This window comes from Eretmochelys imbricata, chromosome 2 (genome assembly GCF_965152235.1).
Source record: "Eretmochelys imbricata isolate rEreImb1 chromosome 2, rEreImb1.hap1, whole genome shotgun sequence".
Taxonomy (NCBI): Eukaryota; Metazoa; Chordata; order Testudines; family Cheloniidae; genus Eretmochelys; species Eretmochelys imbricata.
In genome coordinates this window covers 254,075,886-254,091,451 of record NC_135573.1, presented here as the reverse complement: position 1 = coordinate 254,091,451, position 15,566 = coordinate 254,075,886, and the positions used below count along the sequence as shown (strand labels likewise).

The following is a 15,566-nucleotide window of genomic DNA, read 5'->3' as shown; positions in this document are numbered from 1 at the left end:
TTATGTCCAGTTCTGGGTGCCACACTGCAGGAAACATCTGGACAATTGGAGAAAGTCCAAAGAAGAGCAAGAAAAATGATTAAAGGTCTAGCAAACATGACCTGTGAGGGAAGATTGAAAAAACTGGAGAAGACTAATAACCGTTTTCAAGTACATAAAAGCTTGTTATTAGGAGAAGGGAGGTAAATTGTTCTTGTTAATCTCCGAGGATAGGACAAGGACAAGAAGCAATGGGCTTAAATTGCAGCAAAGGCAGTACAGGTTGGACATTAGGAAAAATTTCCTGTCAGGATAGTTAAGCACTGGAATAAATTGTCTAGGGAGGTTCTGGATTCTCCATCATTGGAGATTTTTTAAGAGCAGGTTAGACAAACACCAGTCAGGCATGATCTAGATGCAGGGGACTGGACTAAGGTCCCTTCTAGTCCTACAATTCTATGATTCTATATATCAGAGTATACTGCTGAGGCTTTAGTCCATGTTGTCTCTCAGTCTCACCAGCTATTTCATATTTCATATTTCATCAGAACTGAGCTTTGTGGGACTCCATAGGTAAGATCTCTGGAGGTGGGGGGAACTAATTGTCTTAATGATACTCTGAGTTCCATCAGAAAGGAGGACTTGCATCGTTTCAGGGAACTCCTGGACAGGTGTATTTGGAGATCGACAGTACCAAGTTCTCCATAACGGTCTAACAGCATGAATACTGATGTACTTCCCCCTATCTATAGAAGAGGGAGAACATTCACCCAATCAACAAGTGCTGCTTCGGTAGCATGTCACACCAGAAGCTTACATGAGAAGTCTCCAAGCAGTCAAACTATAGTCCCAGCAGTGAAGGAGAAAGCTGAGCTGAGATTAACTCCTTGTTCACATGGCACCAGACAATGAGGAGAGGAAGGATGGTTATAGCTTATTATTATTCTTAAGTTTAAGCAATTAAGGTACTGGAAGGGACTCAGGATATCTACGTTCTATTCCTAGCTCTGCCACAGACTTCTTGTGTGTTCTTGGGCAAAACATTTTCAGTCCTTCAGTTCACTATTTGTACAATAAGGATACTACTTCCCTGCCTGAAAGGGATGTTAGGACGATACATTCATTAATGATTGTGAGCTGCTCAGATATTATAGTGATGAGCACCACAGGAAACACTTACAAATAAAAAGTGCCTTTGCACCCTTTCCCAAGGAAGAACAGTCAAATTTAAAGATAAACTTTAAAAGCAGATGATAGTGAGATCTTGTGGACTACTCACCTTTAACTCACTCTATAACCTAGACAGTGAAGGGATTTAAGTATGAAAAGATAGACATCTCTGATTTACTGCAGGTCTCCAAAATGACTGGGACATGGGAAACAGACCCTATATATGAAGGAGTCACTTCTTTTTGCATGTGCAAGTTAGATGGGTCAGACTGTGATTTCAACCTTGGAGAAGGGAGAACCACTTTACCTGAAGTAAAATACTAATTTGAATTGTTTGTTTGCTTATCTTCAGCAAAGGCTGACTTACATTTTTCTTTAGAATTATATAACATACTACTGACTGATGCTAGGACTAATTCAGTTATGGGAGAAACCTCATCCTTCATGCTCATGAAGTGCATGATAACAGGTAGGATAAGATGCACGTAATGGATTTTAACATATGGTTTATTTCCTGTCGGAGATTGGGCATAGTCAGCTGATCTCATTCCATTTTGGAGCACAGGCTGAACACAGCTTGAAGTCGAATATTAGGAAGCACTGAAGGTTCTAGACTTCAATCAAAAAATTAGCCAGTTTACAAAAGAAATTTCATACCTCTTCAATGGTACGAATCCTACAGCCCAATCCTACAGCTGTGCCATGCATAGAATTTGAAGTTAATGGCAGTTCTGCAGGCTGAGTGACTGCAGAGCAGATCTGGACCCAAGTGTTCAAAAAATATCTTTACTGGAGCTACCGAAAGAAGAGGTGGTTGCTGGGAAACATTGTTTCAGCTCTTCCCAAGAAAGTCACTGGTCAGAATGACATCACAAAACTGGTAGGAAAAATTCAGGCATCTCCAAAATGTCAAAGGAGGACTTCAAAGAGGCACCACACAGCCTTGGGAACGAGTAAGACCACAAGAGAAAATCAGGTACATTTTTTTTTAAACGATTGACCCTCATATAATTTTCCCATCATCAAGAGAAAATAGGAGACTGTAGATGGAGAAAGTAGTTTTTAGCCAGAAATTACTGCCTTTCACCATCATAAAAATTCAGAGCAAAGATATCACACTCTTCAGTTTATGATCCACCAAATATTATATATCTTTCAGTGACTTTGTACATTTTTTCCCCATCCAGTGTCTACATGAGTTCCCTTCCATCCATCTCTGACTCCTGCATCACAGTCTTAGAAGTTCGAACACAAAAAAGAACAAGGTCACTGACATTAGGATGCTGAACTACTGATGGATTGGACCGGCTTCTAACATGATTATTCTCTACTCTGAGGTGCAAAATAATAGAGAAAAAAGTGCTAACAAAAGCCAATTTATTTAAGTGTCACTTCTGGACACATATTAACTTCACTAGGGCAATATTTGTCATTTCCCCTGCCTTGAGCCACAAAATACAGACACTTCGATAGACTGTAGGAAGTCTCATTTAACCATACAGTGAATATTCTTTGCATAAGTGTTATTGTAAGTCAGAATAGGCCATTTTGCAGCTATAGGCTGAACTGGCACTTTTTCGGGGAGGTCTACTCTTCATTCTCCAGACTAGACAGCATGGCCACACACACACACACACACAGCCCCCAGACCTATTGCACTCCAAGAATAGCCATGTTGGAATGAGATCAGAAAGAGTGACAGCATCTTCCAAACTCTACTGGAGCTATGAGGCCAGGACTTTGGGAACCAGGAGACCCCATCACAACCGATGCCACTGTGAAGGTCATGGAGCTGCTCTATAACAAGTTTTGAATACTGTCTTTCTATGTATTTGTCTGACTGTTGGCAAGGGATGTTTGCCAAATTAATATGTTTGGTTTAGTTTAACAGCAGGCTTCTGGAAAAACAAGCAGGAAGGCAAGGGAGTGGATTCCGGTAAGATACCTCCAGGGGGATTAAGGGAGAATGCCTGAGCTATTAAGCAGGAAGCTCATACTTCCTTGGCTTCAGTTAAATTTTACAGCTTATTTTGCCAATAGTGGTAATAAACAGATCAAAAATACTATAAAGAGTTAAAAGGACTCACTGGCCAGAAGTCAGGGAACTGTTCATAGGGACTAGACTGACGCCCTTAGACATCTGTTTGTTTATTGTACAACACCACACAGCAACGCCTCTTGAATCACACAGTAGCTAACCATATTCCTAGGGACAACTGTTGTAATTCAGTGAGGCGTTAAGTTAAATTTAATTTGCAGTGTTTACAGCAACAGTGCTGTAGTAAGGACTATGTTTCTTTCTTCAAAGGAAGTATCACATTAGTACAACAGTGATGCAGGGCAACCCAGCAGTGGCTATATTTATCCCTGGTCTAATTCCATGGACACTGGGGACTTGCAGCAGGGAAGAATCCGGGCCCAAGACTCCCAGCCTCTGCAAACCTAAGTAAAATAAAATGTGTTTATACTACCACAAGCACTATGAAATTACAAGGAGGATGAAAGCTTTGAAACATCCTACCTTTCGAGAAGCACTTTTGTCTGAGCTCTCCACATCTCCATCCAGGAATGGCATGGCAAATGAGCTAAGATCCTAGAAGGGAAGAAAAAGGAAATTTAATGCCTTACATTAATACTTTTCTCCACTTTGCTTTAGATATTCTTATTGTTCTAGTTCACAGTTTTATTCCTGAAGCATCCACCGGCATACCATGTACTACTTTACAAGTAAGCTTTAACAACGGCTGCAAAATGAGGGCCCTCTTCAGCACTCCCTGCCTCTGAAGCCAATGGGAGATTTGCTTGAATCTGGTGGGAGTAAGAAATGCTTAGCTGGGGCCTAGGCCTCGTCCCCTGAGACTCAGAACCTAGGGCCTTATGCTAGGTCTCTCAAATGAGACTAATGGAGTTAGGTGTCGAGATTCCACCAAAATTCATAGAAGATGATATTCGGGATATACACGCTTGTTCACCAACACAAATCTCTTGCCTCTAGCAGTGCCATCATTATTATTTTTATGCACTATTTCAAGCAATTAACAAGAGAAAATATAGATAATCTGAAAATATGTAACATATGTATAGGAGAGAGAAAAGACCAACAGCGTGGAGTTGGGAAAATAACCTATGTACTTTCACAAATTAGAGAGGAGCACACGATTGATCAAGTGAAGTGGAACCATGAGACAAGTATACACGGTCATTCTTAATTAATGAAAACAAACTGCAATTATGTTCCACCCCCCGCTGCCTGTTCTATTTAGATCACTTTCCAGTCTCAGCATTTAGACTAACGCAGTTTTTTTTTTTAAAATTAATAATTAAATGTTTTCTGTAGGGCTCAAATTTACCATCCATCTGGTCAGAGAAGTGGGTAATGCGCAACTCACACTATACCTCTCAGTTATTCAACTTTGTGAACAGAAGTTCTGTAATGAGATACCTAACTGCAGTTTGAGCTTTGGATCCGAACAAATATTTGGGGCTGAACAAATATTTTTCCTGATGTAGCACACACACACACCCCTCTGCCCTCTTGGTGTCAGTTCAAATGCAGGCCATTTTAGTAGTGGCTAAAAGTTATCAGCTAATGGCTGTTTGGTGGGTCTCCATCTGGTTCCTTATGGAGAAGTATCTAACTCACAAGAGCTGCCACCTATATTGGCACCCTTTTTGGGAGCATCATCAGAGAACCTCTATTCAATCCCTCTTTAACAGCAACACTTACATTCGTAACTCATCCAATAGCATGATCTTTTTTTTTTTTTTTTTTTGCACAGTTCATAAAAACTTAACTTGTGATTGAACAGTTTTTCATCAAAAGTTAACTTTGTTCTTTCTTTTTTGTTTTTGGAGGTGGTGTTTTTTGGGGAGGGGAGTTGGGGGGGTTTTGTTTTAGTTTTTTTTTCAATGAAAGTGTGTGGCAAAATGAGCAGATGGCAGAGCAAAAATTGGTCTCATCCCAGATTGCACAATCATCCTAAATGGAAAACATGATTTTTTTAAGCACAAACAAACTTCAGACACACTTGAGGACTGTGCCTTTAGAATATTCCAGTTATATATCCTAATAACAAGTCTGGACATTTTGGCCTCAACCTCTCCATCTCAAAATTCTCCCCACCCCGGTTCCTATGGCTGGTTTAACAGCAGAACTGCCCGTTTTTCCTATAGGACGATTATTGTAGCCTAGTGGACAAAGTCCCTGCATTGCATTTAGAGGATTCTGTATTCAAACCCCAATTAGGGTTGCATTTCTTTACACATTCAATATTTGTGTAATGAAATGCAACCCCAACAAAAAATGTGTAATAAAATGAAACCCCTTCAATGTTATCTATTTGTTCAATGAGATAGTGGTGTTTCAGTTCCAACTATTTAATAATTACCTGTACCAGGCTGTAGTGGAATGTCATGTATGCATGCAGCAACTCTACACAAAACATTAATTCAAATTTTCATGGAACTTCGCTAGCATGTGAACTAAAGAATACACTTGGTAGCTCATTGTACATTTATTCCGTGTGCCGGGCTCCCACTCATGTCAGTGGGACACATTGTCCCCTCTGCTTCCACAGGGAAAGGGGATTCAAAACTGGTAAATCTGGATGGGCATGCATAGTATAGGAAGAGGTCCCACATCATGCAGTTGTCCATCCTGTACTTATCCAAGTCTGTGAAAGCTCCTTTCGGGGTGCAATGATCAAGGCTACGTTTTAGTCATGGGTATTTTTAGTACAGTAACTCCTCGCTTAAAGCTGTAGTTATGTTCCTGAAAAATGCTACTTTAAGCGAAACAATGTTAAGCTAATCCAATTTCCATATAAGAATTAATATAAATGGGGTTGTTAGGTTTTGGGGAAATTTTTTTCATCAGACAAAAGACTATATATTACACACACACACAGAGACAGTATAAGTTTTAAACAATTTAATACTGTACACAGCAATGATGATTGTGAAGCTTGGTTGAGGTGGTGGAGTCAAAGGGTGGGTTATTTCCTGGGAAATGCCTTACTGCTAAATGAGGAACTAGCACTCAGCTGAGCCCTCAAGGGTTAACACAGTGTTGTTAATGTAGCCTCGCACTCTACAAGGCAGCACAAATGGAGGAAGGGGAGACAGCATAGCAGAGAGGGACAGAGACACACAGTGCGTGTTTGAGAGAGAGAGACGTGCATTGCCCCTTTAAGTATGCTGACCCCACTCTACGTACACTGCCTTTTTAAGTAGACCAGCAAGCTGAGACAGCAGCTGCTGCCAGCAAGCTCCCTCTGTCCTGAGCCTTGTCATGTGTCCTCCTGGTCTGGGGAGATAGGGTACAGGAGCAGGGGGCAGGAGTGGGAGGAGGGGGGGACACTGTGACATTAGCACCTCTCTCACCCCGCCCCCCCCCCCCCACAGCAAGCAAGAGGCTCCCGGGAGCAGCTCCAAGGCAGAGGGCAGGAGCAGCACACGGCAGTGGGGGGAGGAACAGCCAAACTGCCTGGCAATTGGTAGCCTGCTGGGCGGCTGCTGCACAGGGAACTTAGGGGAGCGGGGAGCTGATAGGGGGGCTGCCAGTCCACCCTGGTTCCAAGCCCTGACTAGCTAGCTCCAATGGGCTGCTCTTTCTGCAAGCAGTGGACAAAGCAGGCGGCTGCCAAACAAGATGATAAGGGAGCATTGCGCAACTTTAAACGAGCATGTTCCCTAACTGATCAGCAATGTAACAACAAAACAACGTTAACTGGGATGACTAAGTGAGGCGTTGGTGCTGGGGAAGGTGGCCCGGGTGCTGGGGGAGGTGACCCAGGACCCCCGCTAGTGCTGGAGGAGGGGGTTGGCAGGAGCTCCCTACTTGGCTCCCCCCTCCCACACACTGAAATTGCTGCTGCAGAAGACACAGATCACAGAAACCATGACTTCCGTGACAGACTCAAAGCCTTAGCAATGAGCCATGGGCATAGGAGACTGTGGGGTTTCTGGAGGCAGAGCTGGGGGTTGAACCTCAAAACCAGGCCATAGGCCTCTTAAGTTTGCCACCTAAAAACTGTGGCACCTGTATTAATGACCACTTTTGGAAATTTGAGACCTAAATGTCTTGCCCAGACACCCAGAAAGCCTGTGGCAGAGCTGGGAATGGAACACAGATCTCCTGAACCCCAGTCCTTTGCCTTAAGCTTAGAATACAAATCGTAAAATTGCAAAAGGGATGGTACAGCCCTATCTGCAAAAGCAGAATTTAAGTTACCAAATCTAAACAATTACAGCCTCAAATGTTAAAAATAACAAAATTCTCTTGCATTGTTATGCAATAGTGTCCAGTGCCAACCTCTGCTTTTACCAAAAAGATCCATCACCCTTTTGGTAGCCAAGAGAAAGTTTTTTGGTTTTTGTTTGTTTTGGGGTTTTTTTGTTTTAACAAAAGCGGGAAAAGTTGCAGTGCTCTCCGAAAGGGAATTTCACACCATCTTAAACAGCAAACATCTTTTCATTGTCATCCCTGCAGCCCCCAAATTGTGTCCACGCACTTCCCTCTGTATACAGACTCTCCCCCAACCATGCTGAATGTGCAGTTAATGGTGAACGTGACAATCAAAACCGCTGGGCTTGCCGAGAACAAAACACCGAGGGCATGTCTACGCTGGCAAGTTTCTGCACCGCAAGCTATACCACTTTTATTAAAATGCTGGAATTAAACTGCTCTTGAGTGTCCACACTGTGCTCCTTATGACACTGGACTGCATCCACATTAGCAGCGTCACACGATGCAGGTTACCCAATCCCATTGTTCCATGGGCATCCTGCTACATTGCCAGCTGCTTTTCAACTGAGTGTCTGGGGAGGTGGGATGGAGCATGACAGGAAGTGTGTATGTGTGTATGAAGTGGGGGAGGAGAGTGTGTGTTCTGGGGGACAGAGAGTATGTCAGCATGCTGTCTTGTAAGTTCAGACAGCGTCAGGAAGCAACCAGTCCTGAGACAGGGGGAGGGGGAAACACCAACATCAGCCCCTGCCTCCCTCCCTGGGCGTGCGATCTCTCTCACACTCACACCTGCCTTTGCTGTTCAACAGCACGAGCATTCCACATTAATGGTTTGCTGTGTGTCCCAGAGCAGATCAGCACAGCACCAACTGCTGTCAGAAACGGTGCTTTGAAAGCAGAGGGGCGCATGTCTCCAGGGCAGCCGAGTTCAAAACAATGAGCAGAGCAGTCATTTGAGGCATTATGGGACAGCTTTGGAGGCCAATTACAGCGCAGAAAGCAATCTAGCGTCTACACTCGCAAGAGGGCACTGGAGCCTCTGTGCAAATAGCCTCACGACTCTCGTCGAGGTGGGGTTTTTTGCAGCGCTGCAACTAAGGAGTTTCTGCGCACCAAGTGGCTTGGCAGTGTGTACATGTCTGAAGTCTGAGCGCAAAAAGCTGCTTTGCTGAGCAGTAACTTGCCAGTGTAGACAAGCCCTGAATGGGAGAGGAAAATACATTCTTATTTCAGTTAGCAAACAAAAACTATATTTAGTGACAGATAAGGTTGCATGAGGACACACTCCATCCACTTAAAACCTAAAAAGTATGAAAAAATGCATTCCTTCACCTTCACATGACCCACATGCTGTTGGTAACACACTCCAACACTCAATAAGACGTTCAATTTTATCCCTAACAGATATCCCAAAGCAATAATACTTCTATTTCAAATGAGTAATCTCACACAAAACCTTAACCTATTTCTCATATAGACTCACAGAAGCGTAGGACTGGAAGGGATGTCAATATTTCATTAGTTCAGTCCCTGCACTCAAGACAGGACTACATAATAATTAAACTATTCCCAACAGGTGTTTGTCTAATCTGTCCTTAAAACCTCCAGTGATGGAGATCCCACAACCTCCCTAGGCAATCTGTTCCAGTGCTTAACTACCCTGACAGGGAAGTTTTCCTAATGTCCAACCTAAACCTCCTATGCTGCAATTTAAGCCCTTTGCTTCTTGTCTTAACGAGAGCTTAACGAGAACAATTTTTCAGCCTCCTCCTTGTAACAACCTTTTGTGTATTTGAAAACTGTTTTCATGTGCCCTCTCAGTCTTCTCCAGACTAAAGAAACCCAATTTTTTTTCAATCTTTCCTCATACGTCATGTTTTCTAGACCTTTAATCATTTTTGTTGCTCTCCTCTGGATTTTCTCCAGTTTGTCAATATCGTTCCTGAAATGTGGCACCCAGAACTGGACACAATACTCCAGCTGAGGCTTTAACAGGGCAGAGGAGAGTGGAAGAATTACTACTTGTCGTCCTTACAACACTCCTGCTAATACATCCCAGAATGATGTTTGCTTCTTTTGCAACAGTGTTGCACTGTTGACTCACATTTAACTTGTGATCCACTATAACCTCAGATCCCTTTCCGCAGTACTTCCTAGGCAGTCATTTCCCAATTTGTATGTGTACAATTGATTGTTCCTTCCTAAGTGGAGTACTTCGCATTTGTCTTTATTGAATTTCCTTCTATTTATTTCAGACCATTTCTCCAGTTTGTCCAGAGCATTTTGAATTTTAACCCTATCCTCCAAAGCACTTGCAAACCCACCCAGTTTGATATGCTCTGCAAACTTTATAAGTGTACACTCTATGCTATCATTTATATGCTTTTTTATATAAATTATATCAAAATTAGATCTGCATACTTGACCATCACACATTCCATTAACATGAAAAGTTATTCTGCCTTAACATTGTTGTAGTCACTGTTAACATAATTTAATTTTATGGTGAATTTCGTATTATGGCAAAAGGCACTCTGGAGGTAGAAAATAGGAAAATTTATTTGAACTTTCCCACTAGACACAAAGGAAAATTTCAGGTAAGTCTGTAGATCCACTACAATGGGTCTTACTCCCGCTTGCGGCTTCCTGGGGGAAGAAATGAGACCTGTCAATCATGGCAGGCTGGGAGTTGCCAGCCTTTGACAGCTACAGATACTTCCAAAGCTGCTTTTTGGAGCTCATGCCTTTAAACATCAATTCATGTGTTAATAGAAAAAGAATTTCCTAACAACACTTCCTACAACAAAGCAACTTCAAATTTCACCCCAACTACCAGAGAAGTTATATATAAAATCATGCCCATGAAAAACATGGAGGAGTGTGACAGTTTAACACTCCCTCAGAACTATAATCCTTATGCCAGATGGGTTGGATATAAGGACTTTCCCACTAGAAGCAAGAAAATTTTCTGGTAAGTTCAGATAAATTTTCCTATTTTTCTTTGCAGGAAAGTCCATGGATCCATTACACTGGGATGTTCAATAGCATAGCAGTGTCTCACCAGGGAGGGAAATATGGGATGAATGAGGAGGTATATATTATTTAATAAAAAAGAAACATCAATTACTGAGTGAGCACAGTATGCAAAAGCCTTCCTCCAACAGCAAGGACTGATGAAGATTGCAGATTTAACCTTTATCCAATAACGAGAAAAAAGTGACATTAGTTGTGTCACGGGGAAAGTTGGTATCTGAGTGCATTTGGGATACAAAGAACAATTTTTAAATGTTTTAGGACAAAAAAAAATTATTTAAAATCCAGTGTCATGAAAAAAGTTACATTAACTGTTTTGAGAGTGACTTTTGTTCCCAAAATACATTCCGATCCTAAGAACAATTCTTTAATGTTTTAGGTGAAAAAAATTAATTCACTAGCAAATTGAAAGAACTAGCAGTATTTTAATTTAGTGTGAGCGATTTTCACACATCAGCATCAACGTGGAGTGAATAAAATGGTTAGCATGTACAATTCACTGCTTTCTCCACACTGCTTGCGGCTCTTCTGGGCAGCTGACCTTGGGCAAATGTAGCGGTGTTCACTGCCGAGCTTCCTACATGCTCCGAAGGGATCTATTTTTTGATGGTAGTCAAGGGACAAGACTGCTGTTTTGATGGGCATGGTGAGATGACAGGTAAGCAAGGATTCTTCTCTTTATATGTGCATCTACGAGACACTCTCCTAGATTGAAAAGGAACAAGTGCCCTCTATGTCTAGGGCGAGTGTTGTGCCAAGCGGGAAAATGGCAAAATTTGCCATTCCAACAACATCAAGCATGTTGAAGAAACGAACCACTGGCTGCCTATTTATTTTGCACCTTCTAGGAGCACATTCTTGTTAGATGGTCCATGTTATCATCACCATTTTTAATATCACTAGTAGAGAATTATGTAGGGTTTCTTTTTATCTTATTTTACAACCTTGTTATGATGCATGATCGATAAAATTATTACTGACTTGCTCTCCTTTGGAATATAAGAGAAATCAGGGTGACTAGCCAAGCAAACCCAAACACTGACGACAATTTTTCTCTGCTGAGATGTGAGTGAATCTCACTGGGTATATCTGGCTTGTTTCATTGGATTGTTCCAACATAGGTCAAATTTTCATTGAGCAGGTTTTCAGCAAGCTGAGGACTGGTGACGAAATTATCCCCAACTACATTTTTTCCAATCTTATACCAGTGCTGAAGAGAAGCTTCTCATTGTCTGAAGACGAACTTGAAAAATCAACAGAAACACAGTCTTCCTTTTCAGAGTAACTCTCAATATGATCTGGCACAAAGTCATCATCATCTAATACGTTGCCATCACACGAGGACTTGCTTTCAAAGTTACAAATCATTCTTATAAGGTCAGAAACAGAATATTGTGCCTGATTGATTGCCATCTCGAACTGTGCAACACAGAAAACCCCCTCAAGAGTCTCCTGAGCCTGCAGTGTTTGGAGCACAAGATCTAGACAGAAAATCCTCTCAAGCATGGGCAGTGGGTATCTTGGAACAGGAAGGCATTGCCTTCTCGAACAGTCTGACGTTCCCACCGCCCATGCTGTTCCCTGGGGCAGGCAGGCTGGGGACTGCAGTGTGCCCCCAGGGCCATGCTGCACCATGCCACACGTCCTCCCAGCACTGGGGCCAAGGCCACTCCGGCTGCGCCACCTGGCGGGGGAAGGAGGCACTCTGGCCATGTCGCCTGCCCACCCGCCCAGCACTGGGGCTGGCTGCTCGGCCAGGGTGGGGGGTGTGCCCAGCGGCGCGGCCCAGGGAGGCTGGGGCCGTGCTACCTGGCTGTCCAGGGGGGGACTAGCCTGGGGCAGGGGCCAGTGGCCACGGAGGCGGGGGGAGACTGGGCAGGAGCCAGAGGCCACAGTGGGGGCTGGGCTCCAGTGGGCATAGAGGCTAGCTTTCCCAAGCCTGGGGTTCACCCACCGCCCATGCTCTCAAGAGTGTTAGGTGAAGAGAGCCAGCACCAGTCCACTCTGTGTTGAGGATACTGATCAAGCCTGGATTTTAAGGGAACAATGTCCCTGGAGTACCTTCTACCTTAGGGTGACTGGATACAACAACCACTGTCTCTGTAATACATTATCAATTAGCATATGCTAACTGTTACAAGACAAGATACTTTTGTCAACCTGTCTGCAATAGCTCATGAGCGTGAGTGCCAAACTCAGGGCAGACTGTCAAGAAGCAGGGCACAAACCACAAATTGGTCATGGATAGTTCTCTGAAAACATCCACTCAATGAACAAAGAGAACAATTGATTGCCATCCTCTTTATAACAGCCCTTTTACCATATTTGAAGATTATCAGGTCCCCTTTCAGTGTTCTTTTCTCCAAACTAAACATACTCAATTTTTTTAACCTTTCCTTATAGGTCAGGTTTTCTCAACATTTTATCATTTATGTTGCTCTCCTCCAGATTTTCTTCATTCTGTATTAAAATGGAGCACAAAAACGGGACACAGTATTCCATCTGAGGCCTCATCAGTATTGAGTAAAGCAGAACAATTGCCTCTTGTGTCTTACATAGAACACTCCTATTAATACACCCTAGAATGATATCAGCCTTTTTCACAACTGCATCAAATTGTTGGCTCATATTCAATTTCAGGTCCACAGTTACCCACAGATCCTTTTCGGCCATCTACTGCCTAGCCAGTTACTCCACGCTTTGCAGCTGTCCATTTGATTTTTGCTTCCTACATTTAGTACTTTGCGCTTGTCTTTACTGAATTTCATCTTGTTGCTTTCACACAAATTCTCCTGTTTATCAAGGTCCTTTTGAATTCTAATCCTGTCCTCCAAAGTGCTTGCAACCTCTCCCAGCTTGGTGTCATTCACAAATTGTAAAAGTATACTCAAGTCCATTATCCAAGCCACTATTAACAATACCTAACACTATCGGACCGAGGACTGACCCCCACAGGATCCCACTAGATATATCCTCCTAGTGTGACAGTGAACCATTGATAACTATAACTAACCACATTATAGTAATTTCATCTAGGCCACATTTCCCTAGTTTGCTTATGACAATGACCTGTGGCACTGTGTCAAAGCTTTACGAAAATTAAGATAAATCACAGCTACTGCTTCCCCCCATCCACTAGGCCAGTAACCTTGTCAAAGAAGGAAATTTAAGTTTATGTGTAGTGATTTGCTCTTGACAATCCATGTTGGACTATTAGTTATTACCCTCTGGAGGCTGTGACAGACTCAGACCAGAAGGATATAAGAAAGTAAAGTATATCAGCCTCAGAACGAGCAGGTAGGTCCCTGTTCCCTGGATAGCCAAACAAAGGCTACTCCAGGCCAATCAAGACACCTGAAGCCAATTAACCAGTTAAGGTCATTAGGCTAATGCCAGCACCTGACCCCAATTAACTGGCAAAGGGTCAGTTAAGGCCATTAGGCTAATGGTGACAGCTGGAACCAATCAAGGTCTCACTCATACTACTTAAAAGCTCTCCCTTCCAGTTCCCTAGGGAGAGCCCAGGTGAAAGGAGTTGGAGGAGAAGCAGCATTGCTGTATTCTGAGGTAAGGGTGAAACTAGGAAAAGGGGACCATGGGGAAGTGGCCCAGGGAATCAAAGCAACTTCAGTGGTGAAGGGAAATCCGCCAACAGCTGCTACTATTAGGATCCCTGAACTGGAACCCGGAGTAGAGGGTGGACCCGGGTTCCCTCCACCATGCTCTACAGAGATCCCCTTGAGAGGGGAAGCAGGCCTCGATCCAGTCAGGAGGCTGAACTGTGCCTACTGAGCGCTACGGATCAACAACGACTGTGGGGGATTTCCCCTTCCCATCTCCCACACTGGCCTGTGATGAAAGTAAATCAACAGGATGTGATTCTTGCCGCTATACTGTGAAAGGAAGATCACATTGGGGCCTTAGTGAGTTTCTGAGGCTACTGCATCCACCCGGAAGTGTGGGACCCACCAATACAGGCTCCAAACTTTGTCACAAGGCTTACAAATTGATCGTTTAATAGTTTGTTCTAGTACCTTTCCAGGTATCTAAGTCAGGCCGACTGGTCTGTAATTCTCTGGGTCCTCTTTGTTACCCTTTTAAAATATAGGATCTGTACACACACTTCTCCAGTCCACCGCAACCTCACCCACCTCCATGAGTTCTCAAAGATAAAGGCTAATGCTTCTGAGATTGCTTCAGCTAGTCCCTTCTGTATTTTAGAGAGAATTTTGTCAGGTCTTGCAGACTTGAATACATCTAAATATTGTTTAATCTGTTCTTTCTTTATTCTGGATTGTGCTTTCTCCCCCTTGTTGTTAACATTAATTGTGTTCATAATTAACCTTTTTAGTGAAGACTGAAGCAATATAGGCATTAAACATCTCAGTCTTCTTGATGTCATCAATTATTAACTTTCCTTTCCTGCGAGGTAGCGTAATTCACACTTTCCTTTGTCCTTCTCCTAATACATTTATAGAACTCCTTCTTATTGTTTTATGTCCCTTGTTAGATTGTAACTCATTCTGTGCCCTAGCCTTTTGATTTTGTCCCTACATGCTTCGATTTTGAGCTACTCTTTTGTACTCATGTGCTGCAATTTGTCCAAGTTTCCTCTTTTTGTAGAATTCCTTTTTTATTTTCAGGTCTTTAAAGAGTTCCTGATGCAGCTATATTGGCCTCTTACTACCCTTTATAGATGTGCATTACTGCTCTGCCAAGAGCATTCACTTAAAACTTTTTTTTTTTAAATAATCAAATATTTGAAGGATGTGATCTGAGATTTTCACTTCTCTGCTCACTATGTCTACTAACACATTATGGCTCTCACTTTTCACTGCCTTGCATCTTGTCTAGTAATTGCTACCCGAATGAAGTGGGTGAAGAGACCACTATTCTGAGTTGATAAGTATTTTGCACCCCTTTGCACTGGTGACTGCAAAGGATGCAAGGCAGTGGTGAATCAGGCCCTAGATATGGCTATACAAGAGCTATGTATTATTACCCAACCAGGAACAGACACTTTCCTTGACGAACTTTACCCATGCTTAGCTAGCGCTTCAGTACGGAGAACATTCCCTACTGTTTTTCTGGATTTCTCCTTTAATAAAAGCAGAAAAGGCAACTTGATGCAGCCTCA

The 15,566-nt window shown here is 42.8% G+C and overlaps 1 protein-coding gene across 4 annotated transcripts in view; it reads right to left on the bottom strand.

The window, feature by feature from the left end:
- Positions 1-15,566, bottom strand: part of PRKAG2 (protein kinase AMP-activated non-catalytic subunit gamma 2) — a 388,793-nt gene that overhangs the window by 270,191 nt on the left and 103,036 nt on the right. For all 4 annotated transcript variants that reach the window (XR_013344970.1, XM_077808400.1, XM_077808398.1 and 1 more), the window contains exon 2: positions 3,671-3,742. Coding sequence is in view for 3 of the 4 variants with exons in the window: in XM_077808398.1 (XP_077664524.1) it covers positions 3,671-3,742 (72 nt within the window). In the remaining variant the exon portion in view is untranslated. The remainder of the gene's footprint in view (positions 1-3,670; positions 3,743-15,566) is intronic.